Below are 20,894 nucleotides of genomic sequence, written 5' to 3'. Positions count from 1 at the left end.
ACTGTAATCAGGCTGGCCCACACTGGCAGGGGGGGCCTCAGGGCAGTTCTAAGGATCCTGGCCATTTGATATCTTCTACCTGTCAGTGTCTGAGGCCGATAAAAGTGCTTGAGCGGCAGCTTTAGCCTTCTCTTTCAAAGCCCTGGGAGAGGAAGCTCCCAGCATAGATTCCCTGAGGCCTGACCAAAAAAGCCAACTGTCCTTACTGCAGGGCCTGAGCTTTTTTTTGCCATGTGGGTGGGGAAAGTACAGCATCACCACTGGTTGCCTAGGAGACAAGATAAGTGGTACAAATAAAGAAAGGGGAGGAGTTTAGAGGCCAGGTGGAAGAAAGACCGGGTTTGCCTATGCACTGGACTTGTACCCTGTCACATTAGCCTTCTCTGTCCCCGCACCACCACCACCCCCTGCCTGTGAGGAATGACGGAAAGTCTTGCAAGACCCAGCAGGCAAAACTGCCTATCTTGTCTATGATCCAGGGAGCTGTGGCTTAGGAGTGGGATGGGCAAAAACAGTGGAAGAGATAAGGCTTCGGGAAGACGAGAGAGCTCAGATAGCACGATGGGGAAGAACTCCAAGTAGTCCTCCCAGCCTATTCTCTATCAGCGCCATTCCTCTCAACCAGGTGGTCAGCAATAGCAAAGGGAAAGATGCGAAAACATACAGAGTGTGGACTATGGGAGAGCTGTGACCTCACTCAGCATCTGCATTTGGTGGGGAAATGGCTCCACTGTTCCTGAAGAAAGACAGTTCCCCAGGCAGAAGAGGGCTACAGTGGCTCAGTCACCCAAGTATGTCCTAGGGCGGACCATACTTAGCGTCTGAGATCAGTTGAGATCTGGCACATATAGGGTGGTGTGGGCCTGAACCTTACCATCTTGCTACCTACTGGGACAGTCCCTTCCAGAAACCCCACGAGCCTAGTCAGAGTCCAGCCCACAGTTTACAGGCCTGTTTCTGGTAGGGTATGTCTATAAGAAAAAGTAAAGATTCTGGGGCATTTTTTCCCTGTTACACAGAATACTCAGTGCACATGAAACGGTCACTGAGTATTAACATACCCATTAGATGAATATGCTTTTAGCTCAAGATGAAAATATCCTGGTAATAATCAAAATTTTATGAAAGTGAGCTGTTTCATGCCGTTAAGGGAGGGGAAAAAAGCAACCTTCCAACCCAAGCGTTTTCCCACTGTACCAGTAGAAAGCTCAATCTAGCCTTTTAAGAGAACTCTGTCGGGAGGCAATCCCCTTCCTTAGGGATCTAGGAAGTTGTCATTATGTACAAGCCCTCGCCCAGGGTATCTAAACTCTTGCTTGCTAAAGGCTCTGGGATGCCGCTTTTGAGGTTGTCTCAGAGGTTAGAAAACTATGGTCTGTTGGGCAGACCAGCCCCCTGCCTGATTCTGTGTGGTCTGTAAGAATAGTAGCTTTTACATTTTTAACTGATTGAGAAAAAAACACAACAACAACAACAACAAACCTCAAAAGACACTAACATTTTAATGCCTGTAGGTAAATTCTCACCGGATGCTGTTTCGGCAGCATTTGAATTATGTGCCTTAAAGATTCACATCCTAGAACCCTGGACCTCGGTGTTATAGAGATGAAAGCTGGTGCAACCCAGTGAGAGACAATTAAGTCATCCTAGAAGACATTAATCTAGCTCTCACAGGTCCCTGGTTAGTTCTTACAAGAAGAAGTTGTTATAAAAAGGGCAAAGCAGACCCCTGAGTCTAGCTTGCTCCCTGTTTCCCTATGTCTCCTATTCTGCATGTGGTCCCATTACTGTGATGATACACACCACAGGGCCCTCACCACGTACACAGCAAATAGGACCCCTAGACCTTAGACTCTCATCCTCCAAAACTATGAACTAAGTAACCCTTTCTTCCTCATAAAATACTCTGCCTCGGGCATTTAATTCTAGCAAACAGATTACCTCATTGGGACCAAACCAGTCATCCATCTGTGTGCTGTTTGGGGACATTTGTCTGCTGCAGCAGTGCAGCTGAGGTTCAACAGACGGTGAAGCCTATGAAAACCCCATGTATTTGCTGTCTGGCTTGAGGGGGAAAGTTTGCCTTTGTCTTCCCTAATCTTAATGCCTGGGTGATGCAGAGTTCATACTTAAAATCCTAGACGATGCAGACAACAGCACTTAAAAGAGACTCTCTTTCCATACGTCACACCCTTTTGAAGTACACTGAACCCACCCACAGGCTAAGATAAATAAACCAACCACAAACTCTGCCAGAGCAGAGACTCAAGCCAGGTTTAATGTTCATTGTCTAGCTATAGAGGCCATGGGCTCCGAGGTTTGCCAGCCTGGTGTACACAGTGGGAGGATTGTTCTAGACACAGAGAGAAGGAGTTACAGAGGCAAGAACAGACACAAAACCGGGAAGCTGGCTTGGTTCTTCCCCAGATGGGTCTACCCTCTCCAGGCCTCTTCCAGGGACCCCACAGATACAGCAAAGAAAAAGGTCACAGATAATTACACAGACTGCAGAGCCCTGTCACATCCTGTCTCCAGAGACACCTGCTTCCTTGGATATACAGTTTCTGGGTACAGGTGGGGGGTGAAGGTCAGCCTTTCTTATATCTGCACCCAGCAGTTTTCTTCCCAAGGTCTAATGGGAATATCCACGCAGGCTACGGACACATACACATACTCCCTCTTACAAGGAGAGAGCTACCACTGGGTGAGAACTGAAACCGCAAGAAGAGACTAAACCAGCAGAAATGTCCTGGTGGAAACATCCAGACATGTCCTGCAGGGGTCTCGAACTAGCGCCCAAGTGGATACAGAAGGGAGAGTTAGGACTGTTAGAGTAAGATTTACCAAAAAAAAAAAAAAAAAAAAAAAAAAAGGCCCCCCTGGTCCTCGGGAATCTAGCTAGAATGCCCCAGAAGGTGAAATTCACTTGACCCCCCCCCCATTTTAAAGAGTTTCCCAGACCAAGATGGTGTCAGGAGAGGGTACCGCCATATAAGAGGTTGTCCCATTCCCTGACGAGTCTGAGGACAGAGGTCTGGCTCTTGGATCTCCAGTGACAAAGTCCTCAGAAGTCTTTAGAATTCGACCAGGCAGCATTCCTTTCCTACCCTTGTCTGTTAGGACAGGTGACCCCAGAGCAGCTTAGCCTTCACCAGCATTCTTTGGGGGGGGTCCTTCATTGCTCTGGTTCCAGCCTCCCGTCTTATAGATGTGTAGTCTTTCAGGAGGGTTCGTGAAGAGTCGGACGAACCAGCTAGTGCCTCACTACCCCTTCTCCCAAATGCTTCAATGTGTGGTCCCCCTAATTCCAGCCTCTGCAAAGAGTGATTCAGAGCCATGGAGGTATGGGTAAAGGGTTCAGGGTGTCTGGAAACTAACGTACAGGAAGACTGTGCATTTGAGGAGCCCCGGCATGGTCACTGTCTCTCCTACAGTACAAGAAAATTGTGTGTGAGAAGTTGTGCACATGGGTGGAGGCTGTTCTAGAAATGGTGGTGTTAGAGGGGGCCACAGAGTCACTGTCCTGGTGGAGGTCAAGGTGCTGGTGAGCATGCGTGCCTATGAGCATGCGTACCTAAGAGCATGCAACTACTTAAGAGGAATCGCTGCGCCTCTCTCTTGACAAAACTAGGTTACTAATATAGGATGGACCGCAGCCTTGAGACCCCAGGAGCACACAAGGGACGGTGTTTAGTTCAGTTTTTCTTCCCCAGTCCTGACAAGGCCCTCCTAAGCACTAAGCAGCCCTCACCCACAGGTAAACAACACCCCTGAGAACCTCAAAAGCAGGTCAGGAAACCGGAGGACCTGGACAACTTCCAACCACAGGAAACAAGGGAAAGAAAAGACACTGGGAAAGACCAATGCTGGAGAACATCTTCGCCCTGCTCGGCCCTCTTCCAAATCTCAGAACACCTGCCTCCCGGCGGGGGGGGGGGGGGGGGCCCACAGTATGGTCAAAGGACGCAGGTCACAGACACCTCTGTACCCAAAGTATTTTTGTAAGCCTGGATGGAAGCTAAGGCTGAGTTTGTTTTTAAGTTCCTCTGCTCTGACAAGTGCACTGACCTCCGACTGAGAGGAAGACTATGGCAGAAGTTTTCAAAGTTTAGTGCCCCTTACACCTCTGTCACAAGACCGCCTGCCTTAGAGGCTGGTGGGGGAGACCAGAGCTCTAAGCCACACCCTGTGCCACCATTCTGGTACAGAGACCTCTAGGTTCCAACCCTGCAGGCGACAAGATCCCTCACTTTGGCTTTGCAGCAGGAGCGAGGCAGCCTTGGCAGCAAGGGAGAAAAAATAAATAAATAAATGCTGGGCCCTGTCTATCTTCAGACCTAGCCTAACTGGGCAGGACCAGACCTTACTGGACTCCTCCCTTCGCAGAGCAGCATCCTTTGGAAGGCTTAGAACCCCACCTGAGTTGCTTAGAAGGCTGGCTGAAGAGATGGCATTCACAGAGAAAATCAGGTAGGGCTGGCTGGCTGCTACATCGAAGAGGCTGGTTTTCCTCATCTTCTCTGCAGGAGCACCCCCCGCCCCGCCCCTGTGCCACATTGGTGACAGGCATCCATTAATGTTCCTCCGCCTTCAGTAGCCCCTACTCTGGTCCCGACAGATAGACAGACATTGGGAGTCAAATGCCAATGAAAGCTTGCCCTCAGCAAGGGAATTAGCATCCCTGGGATGCACGTCCTATCTACAGAGGATGCTATCCTCTGCCAGGGACCTCTTAATTCATTCTGTTGCCCATTGTGCCACCTGCCCCAGGACAAGGCACAGACACCGCGTCCTATACTGCTGCCATAACTGACAGGCAAGAGGCCAGGCTCCTGCAAGGATCCACCTACTCAGGACTCAGGGGGAAAGAAGGCAGCTCTAGTGAGAAGCCGCACATCATCAGCTTTAGGGAGTGTTATCGATCCAGGCCTCAATCTTTTCCTGACTCATTTCCCAAAGGTTTCTAATTCCCTAGCTTGCGCCTATGACTTCCTGACCAGACAGGATACTGCAGTTTCCCAGCACGGCTCCTGTGGAGGCTCCCCCAACACACACAACTTCACAGGTGTGGGTGGGCAGAGACACAGAAAAAAAAAATTTTTTTTTTTTTTTTTTTTGTTTTTCAAATGGTTTTCTCTTAAGGAGCTAAGGATGACCTCAAAAAAAGTTTAGGGAATCTGCTCCTCCCATCCCCCATCTCCTCATTCCTGTCCAACTCAGATGCATCCCTCTTCCTCTACCACAGAGAATAGCCAAGGCTTTGGGCAGGGGTGCGGTATCTGCTTGAGGGTGAATATATCTGTAGGTGAAACTTGCAGCATCCACACCCTCACTGGGACTTGCCTGCTCTTGTGCCCATGACCAATTTCCCTGGCGGTCAGGAGAAACCCACTCCCTTGGGCATCCAGCCCTCTCTTCCATCCCCCCTCATATCCCTCAGGGGTATACTTCCTCTCCTGGGGCAGAACCTCCCCACCAGCCTATGCTCACACCACAATGGGTGTATCCGAGAAGACCGAGCTGACCGACTCTGGGTCTGACATCCTCCGTTGGCCCTTGCCTGTTGCCTCGGGTACCGGCAGGGTGTTGCCTGGCTTGAGTTTGCCATTTTGACCCTGCCCTGGTCCAGCAGGTTCCAGGAAAGCCACCCGCCGGTCAAAACCATCATCTTTGTCCCCGCCAGCCATGGGATCGTGGTTGGGTGTGGTACTAAGCATAGAAGAGCTGAGGCTATCTCCTTGATGGCTGGAGGGCTTCTCTACACCCCGGCACCAGCAGCGGCAAGGCGTGAGGTACAAGTATATAAGGACCAGAACCACACTGAGGATACAGCCCACCAGGGTGGTATAGGCTGTGTTGAGCGTGTCATGGTGTCCGTGCAAGGTGAAGTTGTACACTTTCAACTCCACAGAGAGGGTCTCGTTGAAAGTCTCCCCCATGGCATAGCAGGTATACACACCCCCATCCTCCACCTGCACGCTTTTAAAATGGAGACTGCCATCCTTGAGCATGGTCACTGTGCCATTGGCCCCCTGGTTTAGCACCTGTTCATTGCTTGGTGTCACCCACACTTTGGTCATCCCTTGCTGTTTGGTATCACAGCTGATGTTGAATTTCTCTCCCAGGTGAGCCTCCAAGGCACTTTCCTTGTACTCGCTGCAGTTGAAGAAATCTAGGCTGAAGACACTGTGCAGCTTCTTGGAATGCATGCAATACAAATCCTCCTGGAAGTCCATCACGGAGCTCAGCTGCCGGTACTGCCAGTGCGAGAAGAGGTGGTAGAGATCGCAGTCACACTCCAGAGGGTTGTTATGCAGGTATAGCCCATTCTTGACCCACGCCGGCAATTTCTTCAGTTCCTCCAGCGGCAACTTCTTCAGCTTGTTGGAGGACAGATCCAAGAGCATCAGTTTGGGTAATTTGTTCCCATCCTTGAGCAGTTCCAGAGGGAAGCGAGAGATGAGATTCTGGCTCAGGTAGAGTTTCTGCAGCTGGGCCATGTCATCGAAGGCATACCGGTCCACCACCACAATGCGGTTATTGTAGAGCAACAGCACTTCCAGTGTGTGCAGGCTGCTGAACAGGAACTCATCCAGGGTGTGAAGATGGTTGGAGGAGAGGTCCAGGTACCGCAGGTTGGGTACTGGGACAAAGGCCTCGGAGGAGATGAAGTTCAGGTGGTTGTGGCTCAGCAGCAGAGAGTGCAGGCTTTTCAGAGGGCTGGGGGTCCACTCAGCCCGCAGCCGGCTCAAATTGTTGTGGCTGAGGTCCAGTAGCGCTGTGTAGCTGGGCAAAGATTGGGGCACATTGAGCAGCTGCTGCTTGGAGCAGCTGAGGATGTTGCTGGCGCACAGGCAGCTGGCGGGACAGCTAACCACAGCTCGGCCAGCCCTGGCTACCTCCAAGAGGAGCAGGAACAAGGAAAGAAGCAGGAGCCAGAGGCCTCGCAGGTCACGCTGGGGTTGCATAGTGTCACCGGGGAGAGCAAGGAAGGCCACAGGAAGATCTGGGACAGAGTCACCCCGGCATGTTCTGGTGACGGGTGGAAAAGTCACTTTCACTACAGGCTTGGGAGAAAGAGGATGGGTTTGTAGTCACCAAGGACCCAGGAGGGAAGGACCACTACTCCCACTTTCCCCCCTCTCACCCCTGCCCCCACCCCTTGGTCGAGTTGAAAAAGGACGGAATCCCAGGTAGTTCCCAGGCTCACTGCAGGCAGACAGTGGGCTCAGAATACTAGGGCATTAGAGGCAGTGGCGCAAAGGCCCACTGGGCTGGGGTCGCTGGTGTAGCGTGAGGGTATGTACAAAGTGTCACCTGTGGTGGTACTGGTGGAGTGTCACAGGGACTGTACGCTCGAGCTTTGGAGGCGGGGTCATCAGGGCCTTTCCCCAGGAACCAAGGGAAGGTCAACAGGGTACCAGGCTGGGAAGGGCCGGAGGTTCCCGGGGTCTGTGGCGCGCGTTCCCTCCCCAGAACCTCCGGTCACTGCACCTGCTCCTCGAGGATGCGTCTCAGCCCATGGCCAGTCCGGGAGCTCCGTCGCGGCCTCCCCCGTCCGCACCTCCCCGGTCGGCCTGTCACGGCGCCCGGCGTACGCAGGGGCCCGCGCCCGGCGACATCGCCTGCGAGGAACTTGCTGGGTTCCGCGCTGTCCACCCGCGCCGCCGCCTCGCCTCGACCGCCGCACCCGTCCACCCGAGCCCACCTGGCACGACTGCCGCCTCCGGACCCACGGGCCAGGCGTGGAGCAGTGCGGCGAGCGGGAGACGCCGCGATCCCAGCCGAGGGAGCAGCGTGGGGGCAGCGAGCACCGCGCGCGCGCCCGTCGCCGCCGCCGGAGCCTCCGGGCGCGTGCGCGCGGCGGGGGCGGGGCGCACGTGCGTGTGTTTGTCTCGGGCTCCCGGCGGACACGCCGCCGGCTGCCTGGAGTCAGGGTTCATTTCTTCTGCGAACCGGTGCTGGACCCAAAGCTAGCAACCGTGGCCCCTTAAGCGCCTCTCCTGCCTCGCCTCCCTCTGTCCATTCTCTTCATGCCCCAGTACCTCTCCTCCTACCCAAACCCACCGTCAGAAAAAGTTGAGTCTAAACAGGAGTAAGTTCGCTGGAACCAGTGAACAAGCTCGGGGCAAGAAGCGTCACACGTCTTTTAATTTTCCAAATTAAAGAACTCTGGCTCGACTCCCGCTTGTCAGTGTTGGCGGGAAATTCATTAGTCATATTTTTGACGTTCCTCCTGCTTTCTCTGTGGAGCTGTGACGTCCCAAAAATTTGGGGGAAAGAGCTTTATTTTGTTTTTATTTTTTGTTTTTGTTTTTGTGGCATTCCGTCTTGATGCCACTAGTCCATACACTTTGGAATACTGTCGAAGAAAACAGCTCCGTAGCCTGCAAGCCTGCTAGGCACCCCAGTGGAGTTGGGAGGTGTGTCCTATAGACTGCCCTTTAGTGGTCTCCCCACTTCCCATCTTACGCCTCTCTTGAATCAGTTTCTGATTGTGAGATGATTCCTGTAGTTTCTTTATTAACGTAATTCTCAAGATGAAGGCTAGTGGTAGGGGGTTGACGTGCTTTCTGTAGGATGCCCCTCCAAACACAAAGAAACCGTTAATCAGGGTATGATATTGATGATTGGGGGCGGGGCACAGGGCGAACCAAGAGGGTACCATCCGTGACTTCATTCTTGAGACAGTGGACAAGGAAGCAGAAATTACCAAGTTTTTCTTTTTTAGTGTCTTACAGTAGCAAGACCAAGCCTGAAATTAATGTCTCAACAAATTAGCTTGCTAAGAGTTTTAAAAACAAAGGACTATCTGTCCCATAAGTTTTACCATGAATTTAAGTGACTGTATTATCTCTTCAAGGGATGTTGGCACATTAACCTTATGCACAATCTAAAAATATTTCTTCCGCCCCTGTTTAATCCAGGCATGGGGAGAAGTCAGAGAGGGTGGGTGGTCCTTTTTGGAGGAGAAGGAAGAAGGAATCAGGAAACCAGTTGCTGTGAAACAGTTTCTGTTGGCCAGAGATTCGGGAGAAACTTGCTAGGTACATGTCCTCACATGGGAGCTGGTCACCAGAAAACTCACAGAGGGTCATATGGATGCCTCAGATGATTGGCTGTTGCCAAGAGACCTGTGCCCTGACGGGACAGTTTCTCTCAGGGCAAGAGATCTAAGACCTAACTCTTTAAAGTGTTGCTGTCATCATCACTTTGACTGCGTAGTCAGAGCCGGATAGAAAGAGACCGCACAAGGGCATGAGTTCCAGTCAAAGAGGATTGTTGGGAGCAGTCTCTGAGGTCACATCAATTTTTGATTTTGAAAATTTCAAACACACTAAAAGTATGCAACAAACGCCCATAGATCCACAGTCCTTATTCAATAAGTGACAAGGAAATATTGTCGTATTTTATGCTAGTGTCTCTGGAAAAATGCATGCTCCTCCTGCCCTGCTTTGCCCTCTATTCTTCCCTTCCCGGCGCCAGCATTCCAGGCTCTCTTCTCTTATCCCACCCTCTTTCTACTGTGTTTCAAAGGTAGGGAAAACACAGGTTGCAAGAAAGAAAAAGGCCCTTTGTACCAGACGTCGGATTTAAGAGTTGTAATCTAAGGCAGGTGGTGGTGACACACACCTTTAATCCCAACATTTGGGAAGCAGAGGTAGGCGGGTCTCTGAGTTCAAAGCCAGCCTGGTCTACAGATTGAACTCCAAGACAACCAGGACTACAGAAGGAAACTCCATCTTGAAAAAGAAAACAAACAAAAATAAAATAAAAAAATAAAATTGGTATCTATAATTTGGGTAGCTCCTCTGTTTCTCTTAATCTTGATTACACTTAAAATTTTTTTAAAAATATGCATACAAAGCCTGGCGTGCTGGCGCACGCCTTTAATCCCAGCACTCGGGAGGCAGAGGCAGGCAGATCGCTGTGAGTTCGAGGCCAGCCTGGTCTACAAAGTGAGTCCAGGATGGCCAAGGCTACACAGAGAAACCCTGTCTCGAAAAACCAAAAAAAAAAAATAAAAATAAAATGCATACAAACCACTGAGGAATCTTGTTAATAGTGACATTCTGAATCACTAGTCCAGGGAGCGGCCCCAAGAAGCTATGTTTCTAACAGGCTAGATATTAATGCTTCCATCCACAGGCCGTGTATTGAGTCACAAGAGGCTAGGCATGCACCATTCAGACAGGTAGCCATTGCTCAGTGCATCTAGGTATTTGAGTTAATTACAAACAAATAGCATTAGAAACCTATAACCCAGCCGGGTGGTGGTGGCGCACACCTTTAATCCCAGCACTTGGGAGGCAGAGGCAGGTAGATCGCTGTGAGTTTGAGGCCAGCCTGGTCTACAAAGTGAGTTCAGGACAGCCAAGGCCACACAGAGAACTCAGTCTCAAAAAACAAACAAACAAACAAACAAACAAACGAAACCTATAACGCCAGTGCTCAGGGAGGCAGAGGCAGACAGATGGCTGTGAGTTCAAGGCCAGCCAGCCTCTACAAAGTGAGTTCCAGGACAGCCAAGGCTACACAGAGAAACCCTCTCCTGGAAAAACAAAAACAAAAGTAAAAACTAAGAAACTATTTCTTCAGTTTTCCTAGCCACACTGAAAATAGTGGTGACATGTGGCTAGCTACCCAATGGAACAAGGCATTGTCCCAGAGAGTCCTTTGGGTGGCACTGTATAGAGAATTGACTCATAATAACTCTCCCACGGCTGCATTTTAAACTAAACAACTATCTATTAATTCACAACAAAAGACAACCTGTGCAAGATAAATGGCAACAGGTTATTTATAGTGGGCTAGACTAGATCAACCCAGTGTTCCTCAAGGCAATTTCAAAGCTGATTTGTCTAGCTCAGAACTTGAACAAAAGAGGCTGCAAGAATGAATTGCTTTCTTCCACGATAGAAGTGGGTTTTTTTTTTTTTTTTCTTTCTGTTGGATTGACTGATATTGACCATTAAAATCAAAGTAGAGAATTAAGAACCTAACTTTGGGGGCTAGAAAACACAAAAATTTGGGTTTAAGAATGAACTTAGTTGGTAGAGTGCCTGTCTAGCTTTCAAGAAACCCCAGGTTTGATAAAGACCCAGCACGTGTGGCCCTGGCTGTCCTGGACTCACTTTGTAGACCAGGCTGGCCTCAAACTCACAGAGATCCACCTGCCTCTGCCTCCCTGAGTATTGGGATTACAAGAGTGTGCCACCTCGCCTGGCTTATAAGATTCCATCTTAAAATTTAAAGTTAAGCAAAGATCCAAGCTTTTTTGGGAAAGAAAAGTACGTGTGTGTGTGTGTGTGTGTGTGTGTGTGTGTGTGTGTGTGTGTTGTACATGTGTGGGTGCCCTTGCAGAGACTGGGAGAGAGTGCTGGATCCTGTGGAGCTGGAGTTAACAGGTGTTGGTGAGTGCCCGCTGTGCATGCTGGGAACTTAGCTTCTCTGCAAGAACGGGAGATGTTCCGAACTGCTGAGCACCTCTCCAGGCCCCAAACTGGAATATTTTAAGTGTTCTTGTATTTTGTGGAGAACTTTGAGGTGTTAGTAAAAGCTGTAACATTTGTTCTTACCATGTCTCCAGAAAGTGAGGCCTATACATTTAAGACTACCTTGGGGCAATTAGCAAAGACATGGGTCATGTTGAGAACTGCTTCAAGGGATAAAGTTTGCCACTCACCATTGGCTTGCAGTCTTCACATAGCAAGAAGTTCACCTGCGGGCCACGCGTGGGGGAGCACGCCTTTAATCCCAGCAGGGGTAGGCGAATTGCTGTGAGTTCGAGGCCAGCCTGGTCTACAAAGTGAGTCCAGGACAGTCAAGGCTACACAGAGAAACCCTGTCTCGAAAAACAAAACAACAACAACAAAAAGAAGTTCACCTGCATTTCCCTTTTTGTTTCATTTCTGATGGTGCATTTTCTAAGGGAATTTCTATGGCCAGTTCCCACTTTATAAATTAGCCCTGTTTCCTTAGCTCCTTTACTGACTCGGTTCTGAGCATGCTCATACATTGATGGCTTTCCCATCCTGGAGGGAAATAAATCCTTCTTTTTAGACAATCAGCTCCACACTCCCCGTTGCCACTTTTGCCGTCAACCATGCACACTTCCTGAAGGCCCTGGGTGGTCCCCAGAAACCACAAGGACGAGCGTGTTAACTGGAGGCAGAAAATGGATCAACGGTGTGGGCCAGCAGGGGTACCATAGACAGTTTCCAATGCTCTGGACCCCCCGCTAATGGTATTTCATTTAATCTATAGCGTACAGTCAGGGCTGTCCTGCCGTTATGGAAAGGATTGTTTCAGATAGCTAAGTTATGAACATTTTTCTTGACTTTTCATACTCACGTATGGACATATCTCAAAATAGTTCTGAACTGAGTCATCAGGTAGACGTTTCTTGGAAATATATCTGACAACTTCATGGTTCAAAATCTTGTTTCATCCCTGAGGGGCAAGATTTTACTACGGAAAGCTTGCTGCACCTGACCAGGCATCCCAGAGGTAGAGGACTGGTCCCAGGCATGGTTACAAACAAGAATCCCCTAGAGCTCCCGACAACAGTCGTATAAAAGGGATTTGGCTTTTTTTTTTTTTTTTTAAATTAAGGATTTTTGTCATGGACCTGAAAATATTTTCTTTCCCTCTTCACTCACCCATCTCTTTTGATTTTTAAAGGCTCGTAACTCAAAAATTAAATTCTAGCTAACATTGAGACTTCTCAGCTAATTTTCATATCATACAAATTCTTGGCTAGTTTGTATTGTGTGGGGAGAGTTTAATATTCCTGTTTAGGAAATCAGGGCTTTTTGACTTAGGGAAGAAAAATTGTTAAACAAACAGCTAAGAATTTCCCTCCCTGGCCTACAGCCATTTGATTAACTCTTTGTGTGAATCTAATCTGCGTTCCTCCCCCCGCCCTGTTCTCGTTTGTTTTGTTTCTTGAGTCAGGCTATCTCTACAGCCCTGGCTATGCTGGAACTCACTGTGTAGACCAGGCTGGCCTCAAACGCACAGAGATCCACCTGCCTCTGCCTCCGGCATACAGGAATAAAAAAAATGTGTCACCCTGTGTGGAAGAAGGCTGAGTAAATGCATCAACCGTCAATAAAGCGCTGTTTAGCCGATCAGATGGGCAGAAGGACAGTGGAAGGCGGGACTTCCTGGAGGGGAGGAGAAAAGTTGGACGGTTGGGGGGCGGGAGGGGGGTGGAGTTGGAGGTGGGAACTTGACCCAGACCTGCCCAGGGGTCCTAGTGGCAAGGGCTTTGAATATACGTGTGTTATAAAGTTTAGAGTAGTTTGTTTAGTTTACGAGTAGATTAGAATCAGTTCAGACTCTGCCCGGCGAAGTGCTGGCAGCTTTAACGTACGTTTCAGTCTCCCTGTGTCAGTTATTTGCTTTGTAGGCTGAACAGATACAAAATACTGTAACAAACATGCCCAGCTCTACTCAGACCTCTTGAATCCAGTTCAATTATGTTTGAGGAATTTCACCCATTTCTACTGTTCTTAACTGGCTATCATGTTAACTAAAACCTTGGCTGGTCCGGCCCTTACATATATATAAGAGCAAGAAACGGCCCATGTTATAAGAGATATTAACCGTCAAGTTCTCAAGCTGACGGGCAGAGCAGCAAGAGCTAGGAGAGACAAGTGTCCTTTTGTAGTTTAGAGTGCAGTCTCTGCAGCCAGGCTTTGCTCTGGCCCTTGCTGTGTGACAGGAAGGAGTTACTCGGCCTACACTATGAAGAAAATAAGAAGACCTGCCCCATGGGATAGTAAGACTTTAACAAGCCTATACATCCCAACACAGTCTCTGGAACAGGTACTACATATAGCAGGAAGTAGGAGTGGGCTGTCTTTGCATCTTTGGTTGGGGTCTTTCTCTTAAATTTATTTTTGTACTTGCACAGTCTCATACATGTACATACATGTACATAATGAATTGTAGTCATTTTCACACACCTGTTACTCTCTTTCATCACTGTGCCTCCTTCTTTCATGTTCTCAGTGTGTGTGTGTGTGTGTGTGTGTGGGCATGCCTGTGTACACGTGTGCACATGCATGTGCATTTGGGTATGTAATTGAGTTTAATCAAGCTTTCTTGTTCAAGCATAGCTGGGAGATTATTTATTATTAAGGAGTATGGGCAGCTTATGAATGGCCACATCACTAAAGAAAGCCGTACCTCTTACTCCAGCCACAATTAACTGTCAATAGTCCCTCTGAGAAGGGCAGGACCTCATGAGCTCTTTCCCTGTCTGTGATGGAATGTTGATGGGCCTAATGTCAAACAGGTAATTACAGCTCCACCGAGTCTCAATGTGCCATGAGACTGCTAGGGACAATCCAGACACACAGAACAGGGGGAATGCTGCGATCTGCGGTCTGTGCTCTGCAGAGTCCTATGTTCTAGGGGCCCATGGAGCTTATGGACAGAACAGAGCTCTGTGTCTTAAAGAATGGGAAGCTGGGGGCTGGAGAAATGGCTCAGGGGTTAAGAGGACTGACTGCTCTCCCAGATGACCCAGGTCAGATTCCCATAACCTACGTGAATGTTCATAACCCTCTGTAACTCCAATTCCAGGGGATCTGATGCCCTTTTCTGGCTTCCACACTGTACACATGTAGTGCGCAGACTTACATACAAGGAAAACACTCATATACATAAAATAAAGGAAACATTTTTAAAGGGTTGGGAAGTCAAAAGGAAGCCATAATGGAGGCTGAACCAGCAAGAAGGGCCAAGGGTCGGTCAGTCAGTTGTGCCAGTTCCTGAGAGGGCTCATGTCATTCCAACAGGTCCAGCCACCAGCACAGACAGGAGTTCCTTTAAGAGTGCAGGATCTCTGCTGTACTCAGGTTGGGTCAGACCATAGCTGCAGCATCCAGATCAGTTCTGGGAAGCTCATTTGCAGCCTGGAGCACAGCCAGAGGTCGCTGATGAAGCTGTGCACAGTCCAGTAACCATATCATATGCTCACAAACATCTGTTGCGTCCCTAGGGCAGAGCACTCTGTTACAGGCCTCAGGGTGAGGCTGGGTAAAGTGGGATGTAAATATGCTTTGGAAAGAGTTCTTCCCCTGTCTGGGGCCTAGAAAGCAAGATAAATGGCTTGTATTCAATTTAGCAAGTACCTATCAACTGCCTGGGATGTTCAGGGTTCCCTGTAGGTGGCGTGGCTTCTGGGGTCTTGTAGGACAATCACTGGGTTGACTCCAAGGCAGCTAGATTTGGGTTTCCCCCCTGTCAACTAGCCGTGAGACTGTGGAGACATTACCCTGAGCCTCAGTTTTCTCACATAGAAAGTAGGAGTTATAAGAGCTCCTTTATTAACACTTCATCCTGGGGCTGGAGGGATGGCTCAGGGGTTAAGAGCACTGGCCGCCCTTGCAGAGGGTATGCCTAGCACCAGCTCCAGTGCCCTCTGCTGGCCTCTGTGGGAACTGCATGCACATGGTGCAAGTACACATGTGCAAATAGCGCACGTTCAGGCAAAACACCTGGATACGTAAAGTAAAAATAAATCTTTAAAAAGTTCAAACTGCAGAGCTTCAGACCTACTGAATCAGAATCTTCATGATTAATATCCTGGGAGGAACTTGACCGGGGAGATTGGGCAACACTACCTATGGTGGTTTGAATAGGAATGGCCCTCATCTACTCATATGTTTTGAGTCCTTGGCCCTTAGGGAGTGACACTATCAGGATGTGTGGCCTTGTTGGAGGAAGTGCATCGCTGTGGGGGAGGGCTTTGAGCTCTCCTATGCTCATGCTACACCTCGTGTGGCACACGGTCTCCTTCAGCTGTCTGCAGGTCAAGATGTAGAACTCTCAGCTTCTTGTGCAGGACCATGTCTGCCTGGAGGCTGCCATGCTTCTAGACCTGTAAGCCAGCCCCAGTTAGATGTTTTCCTTTGTGAGAGTTGCCGTGGTCATGGTGTCTCTTCTCAGCAATAAAACCTTCACTGAGCGAGACACTTCCTCTTCACAACAATGTTCTCCAGATGTGGGCTTCACCCAGCCACATCAGAAGCCGAAGGAACTTGGAAAGAAGAATCCAAAGCCATCCCCAGGCTTTCTTAGGACTCTGTGTTTGGGGCCCTATAAATCTTATATAATGTGTTTCTAAGTGAATCTTAGATTTAAGAGCCATCATTGTAGTATTTGGGCAGGATTAAATGAAGACACCCAGGGAGGCGCTGGCAGCACACACACAAAGGGTGACAGGGCATGGGAAGAAGTCATCTTAAGCACTTTTGAACAATGTAGAAGAGTTTGGTTTTTTGGTTTTTGTTTTGTTTTGTTTTGTTTTGAATTTTCACAGCTGCAAGGAAGAGTTTTATGCAGTCTGGGTAGAGTGGTGAGCGCCTTTAAGCCCAGCACTTGGGACACAGAGGCTGATCTATGTGAATCTGGAGGCCAGTCTGGTTCACACAGTGAGCTCCAGGCCAGCCAAGGACACATAGTGAAACCCTGTCTCCTCCTCCTCCTCCGTCTTCCTAAAATGATAACATTACGATAATTTTACACATCAGGTGTTGGGAAGGAAGATTTACTGTAGGACCCCAAGAGACAGCCAGGGTTCTAGCTGTAGGAACCATGGCCCGGAGCCTCCGTGAGTTAGAGAACCGAAATGGTGTTCTGGAATGGCAGGGGCTGGAGAGCGGGCTCGGTGGTTAAGTGCACTCGTTCTTGTGAAGAACCAGGTTTGATTACTGCCACCCATGTGGAGGCTCACCACGTCCACAGGCACCAGGCATGCATGTGGTGTGCAGACATCCGTGAAGGCAAAGCACTCATATGAATAAAAAATTTTAAATACTAAAAAAAGCTTGTAATTCAAGAGTCACTTACTTGTTTTTGGTTTCCACAGGCCATACTTCACCTCCAAATGAAGGTCTTGAATAAGTCATATTGCTACCATCCAATGTGCAGAACTCCTTTGAATAGAATTTTTATCAAGTGCTTTCCTTTGGTCTAGGTGCTCCCCAACCACTCATGTTTAATTTTAGTACTTTGACCACTCTCCATCTAATTACTGTGATTAGTGGAACAGAGTTAGTTTTGCTCATAATACCTTGGGTACATAATACCTGGAGTCTGCTTTCCTTTCAGGAAAGTTAGCATGGAAAATCTTTAACGGTAAGTATAGGGCTGACAAGTTGACTCAGCCATTAAGAGCAAGTTCTGCTCTTTCCCAAGAGCCTCCTTCACTTCCCAGCACCCACACCAGGTGGCTCACAACCACTCATAACTCCAGCTCCAGGAGATCTGATGCCCTCTTCTGGCCTCCGTGGACACTGCACTCATGTGCACACCTCCTCCCTACCCACATACAATTAATTAAAAATCTGAAAAATCTAAAAGAAGAAGAAGAAGAAAAAGCAAAAAGCAAGCCCTTTGTTCATCTAGTATAGATGTTTATGGAAAAGAGGGAAGAAAGAAATGAAGCATGGTCCAGAAATTTGGCAAGACGGTTCTCTTTGTGAAACTAGTAGGTTCCTTCCTTTTGAGTACATGGGCAGACATACATGCAATTTCACATTAATTTTTGAGAGGCATAGACTTCATGCATTACTAGATTGAGAGCATCTATTCCTCTGGATCTCTAAATGACATAACTGTACTACTGGGTAGTAAAAGAGAGAGGAACAGGTTTTCACTGCACATTCAGGAATATCCTGTGACATCCCAGTGATGTATCGTCTCCAAGTTGAGGTAGTGAGCTTCGCATCATAGGAGGCGATCAGGAGCATGGCCACTTTGCACAGATGTCCATTCATTTTTTCCCCCCATTTACTCTTTCATACACACCCCCATTCATACATGGTGAGAACTCTTGTGAGTGTTCAGGAATACAAGAGCGGAGTGCAAAGATAGACAGGAGAAACTCTGTCTGTCCTCAATGTCACCGTTAAGTAAAAGGAAACCAAGACACAGGTGGTCATGGGGCATAATGACAGCAAGATCTCATGTGTAAAAGGCTCAAAAAGCCAGAGAAGAGAAAGAAATGAATCCACAGATGGGTCCTGCACAGACTGGATGACCTTGAGGTTCCTTCCAGCTCTGATGTCCAGTGCAGCAACAGGACCAACGGTTAACTGGGGTAGGAGAGGGCTTCAGCCAGGTCCTTCCAGACAGATGTATTGTTAAGTAAAACAGCAACGGTGCAAGGTCTACACATACACATAAACATCAGGGCAAAGCTTCTAACCCTCAACACTCACCTCTAGCCTTTCAACCAGTTGGCCCCCCCTTAGCCTGGCCTGTGTGGAAATGCTAGGACTGCCAACTGACCCTACATCCTGAGGCCATCCCAGTATTAGCAGTGGGATGGAACATCTTCAATTTGGGTGGAAGCCAGGGAGTGCCTGTGAGAATGGGCTGGTGAGGACGTTGAAATGGACAGAGAGGCATGTACCGAGCCCAGATTGCCTACGCCCAAACCCAGGGCCATATCGTTCCATAATTGTTCCAACCACTCTGAGGTTTGAAAGCATTTCCTTCCCTGCAGGTTTTCTTCATTTTCTGTGTCTGCTTCCACAGACAGTACGCCCGCCCTTTCTCCCTCCCACCAAGGTCACCGCTCAGCAGGCTTTGATAAATGTCATCTTTTTTTGAAAGTCGCCTTGGAAAAAAAAAAAAAAAAGGCAATTTGACTTCAGTGAGGCAGAACAGGGAACTGAACACCAGCCGCCCTTTATCGACCAGAGCCCAGCCCAAGAACAAAACGAAGAAGAGTGTGGCGTGGCCCTGAGCTCCTGGAGCAGCGGCTTGGCCTGGCTCTCCCCCAGGGACCTGTACACTGAGCAGAAAGCCTTGCAGAGGAGCCTGGGCCTGGGGTCCAAGGTCTCTTCCTTCCTCTGTCCTTCTCCCTAGCCCTTTGTCTTCTGCTGTTTGTTTGCTGGCTGGTAACTAGAGGTCCCCGAGAACCCCCCATAGCTCTGGGGGCGGGAGCCCTCTCCACTGTGCAAGCAGTGAATAAATAACAGCAAGCTAATTATCTCCCTGATTGTGGCTTGCCTCACTAACAAGGCCGGGCTGGAGTGGCGATGCGGCAGTTGATACTATTCCAAGCGTGCTTCTGGGCTCAGGGAAATTTCCATGCCTTTCCAGTCTGCTGGTGCTCTCCCTTCCCAGATGCCCCGGAGCTCTAAGTGGAACCGTTCACTCTTCTGCTGCTTCACCTTGGAATTGAGAGACTCACCCCCGGCCAGACTGTTTACGGCGTTCCCTAGTGGGTGCTGGAGCCGGCTTCTCAAAGAAGCAGTCGAAGGCTTTCAGAGGGAGGCTAGAGGTTGGCCAAGGGCATGGAAAGATGGGTCCTTAGGGACTGCACACTCCAGTACTTAGGAGCCTAATTACATCTGTTACTCTGACTCCTCAAACTGAACGGTTTCCATTTGGGCTAGAAGATAAAGGAGGAAAAGTGCAAGGAAAAGTGTTGGCCTGGATTCTGGTCAGACCATGACTCTGTGACCTTAGTAGTGCTCCATAATCACTGTGATCCCTCGGTCCTCTTTTTTTTTTTCTTTAAGATTTATTTATTTATTTATACATACAGTATTCTGTCTGCATGAATGTCGGCAGACCAGGAGAGGGCACGAGATCTCATTATAGGCGGTTATGAGCCACCATGTGGATGCTGAAAATTGAACTCAGGACCTTTGGAATAACAGCCAGTGCTCATAACCTCTGAGCCATCTCTCCTCTTTCCTCTTTATGAAATGAGGCTTGATGACTTTGGAATTTTGTTTCTGTCTAAGAAACGCTACCTCATTCCTCCTCTCACTGGGTCTTGAAAACAAAGGGTGAGTAACATCTGCCTTAGGAAGAGTTTTTCTTTCTTTCTTTCTTTTTAAAGGTGTTTTTTTTTTTCTAATTATTATTTTGTAATTATATGTATCTATGTGTGTGTCCAGAGTATGTGCACTTGAGTGCAGGTCCCGGAAGAGTCCAGAAGAAAGTGTGGGATACTCTGCAGCTGTGAGCCTCCAGATGTGGATGCTGAGAACAGAGCTGGGCTCCTCTGCAAAAGCAGGACACGCTGGACACTGCTGAGCCGTCCCTCCAGCGCCAGAAGAGTCCAGCAGCCTATACTGTGCTAGCTCTGCAGAGCCGGCGGTGGACGTGCCTTCCACCCAAACAGAACTGCTCTTGGCCTGCTGTGGACAGAGGAAGAAATCAGCTTGCCTACAGGTGGCTTGGACCATCCCTGGCCACAGGACCTGTTAGCGCCTTCACACCAATTGCCAAGATCCATTTGTAAGAAACTGAAGGGGTGGGGTCGGTGGGTGGGGGATGTTAAGCCTACCTCCTCTACTGGAGGGCAGATGCTACACAAGCCAGATGTTTTTATCGGCTGAAGACAAATCTGGAAAAAGAAAACCTGAGGAAAAGGACGGAGAACAACATCTGGGTCACAGACTCCTTTCAAAGGGGGAAGGAAATGGGGGTGGGTAGGAGTGGGGGGTGGGGTGAGGGACTGATGTTATACTTGGACCAAAGAGAAAAAAATGCTGTTTGGAGATAGTGAAGGATATGCTGCCCCAGGTACCGAGTCTGTACTTCCTGACCTGATGGGAATATTAGACTTAAGCACTCTTAATGTTGTAACTGGATACTTTGTTTATTTCTGCATTGGGTAGGGCGGGCTACTCTGGGCCCCCCAACATCGCTGGCTTATCTCAGTAGAAGGTGCAACAGCGGGGTTTCATGTAGGCTTGCAGTGCACGGCCCACCTGGTGGCAGTGGGAAGCAGCCAGGTCCACTAAAGGTTCTGCTCACTGTGCCTGCTGGACCCTTTGCATTCAGTTGGCAGCTGCAGGAAGGGACAGGGAGCATGATGCCCAGTTGTATAGAAGGTTTTACAGGGCAAGTCT

At 48.9% G+C, this 20,894-nt stretch overlaps 1 protein-coding gene across 2 annotated transcripts; it reads right to left on the bottom strand.

Annotated features, from left to right (window-relative positions):
• Positions 1-1,551: 1,551 nt before the first annotated feature.
• On the bottom strand, positions 1,552-7,806 carry Amigo1 (adhesion molecule with Ig like domain 1). 2 transcript variants are annotated; one of them, XM_051165472.1, is made up of 2 exons: positions 6,066-7,124; positions 1,552-2,353 (listed from the first exon to the last, which is right to left on the bottom strand). In XM_051165472.1, the coding sequence occupies exons 1-2, from the start codon at positions 6,966-6,968 to the stop codon at positions 2,291-2,293; spliced, it is 966 nt and encodes a 321-aa protein (XP_051021429.1). In that variant the 5' UTR covers positions 6,969-7,124; the 3' UTR covers positions 1,552-2,290. The 2 variants fall into 2 exon arrangements, with proteins under 2 accessions (XP_051021429.1, XP_051021428.1); XM_051165471.1 differs by lacking the exon at positions 1,552-2,353 and adding an exon at positions 7,318-7,806 and having other exon boundaries at positions 5,232-7,067.
• Between the last annotated feature and the right edge of the window lie 13,088 nt (positions 7,807-20,894).

This window comes from Acomys russatus, chromosome 23 (assembly GCF_903995435.1).
Source record: "Acomys russatus chromosome 23, mAcoRus1.1, whole genome shotgun sequence".
In the NCBI taxonomy this organism is placed as follows: Eukaryota; Metazoa; Chordata; class Mammalia; order Rodentia; family Muridae; genus Acomys; species Acomys russatus.
The sequence above is the reverse complement of the archived record's forward strand: the minus strand, read 5'-3'. Positions and strand labels throughout refer to the sequence as shown.

Coding starts and splice junctions, on each gene's coding strand:
- Amigo1 (XM_051165471.1), bottom strand. CDS start 6,968: ATGCAACCCCAGCGTGACCTGCGAGGCCTCTGGCTCCTGCTTCTTTCC.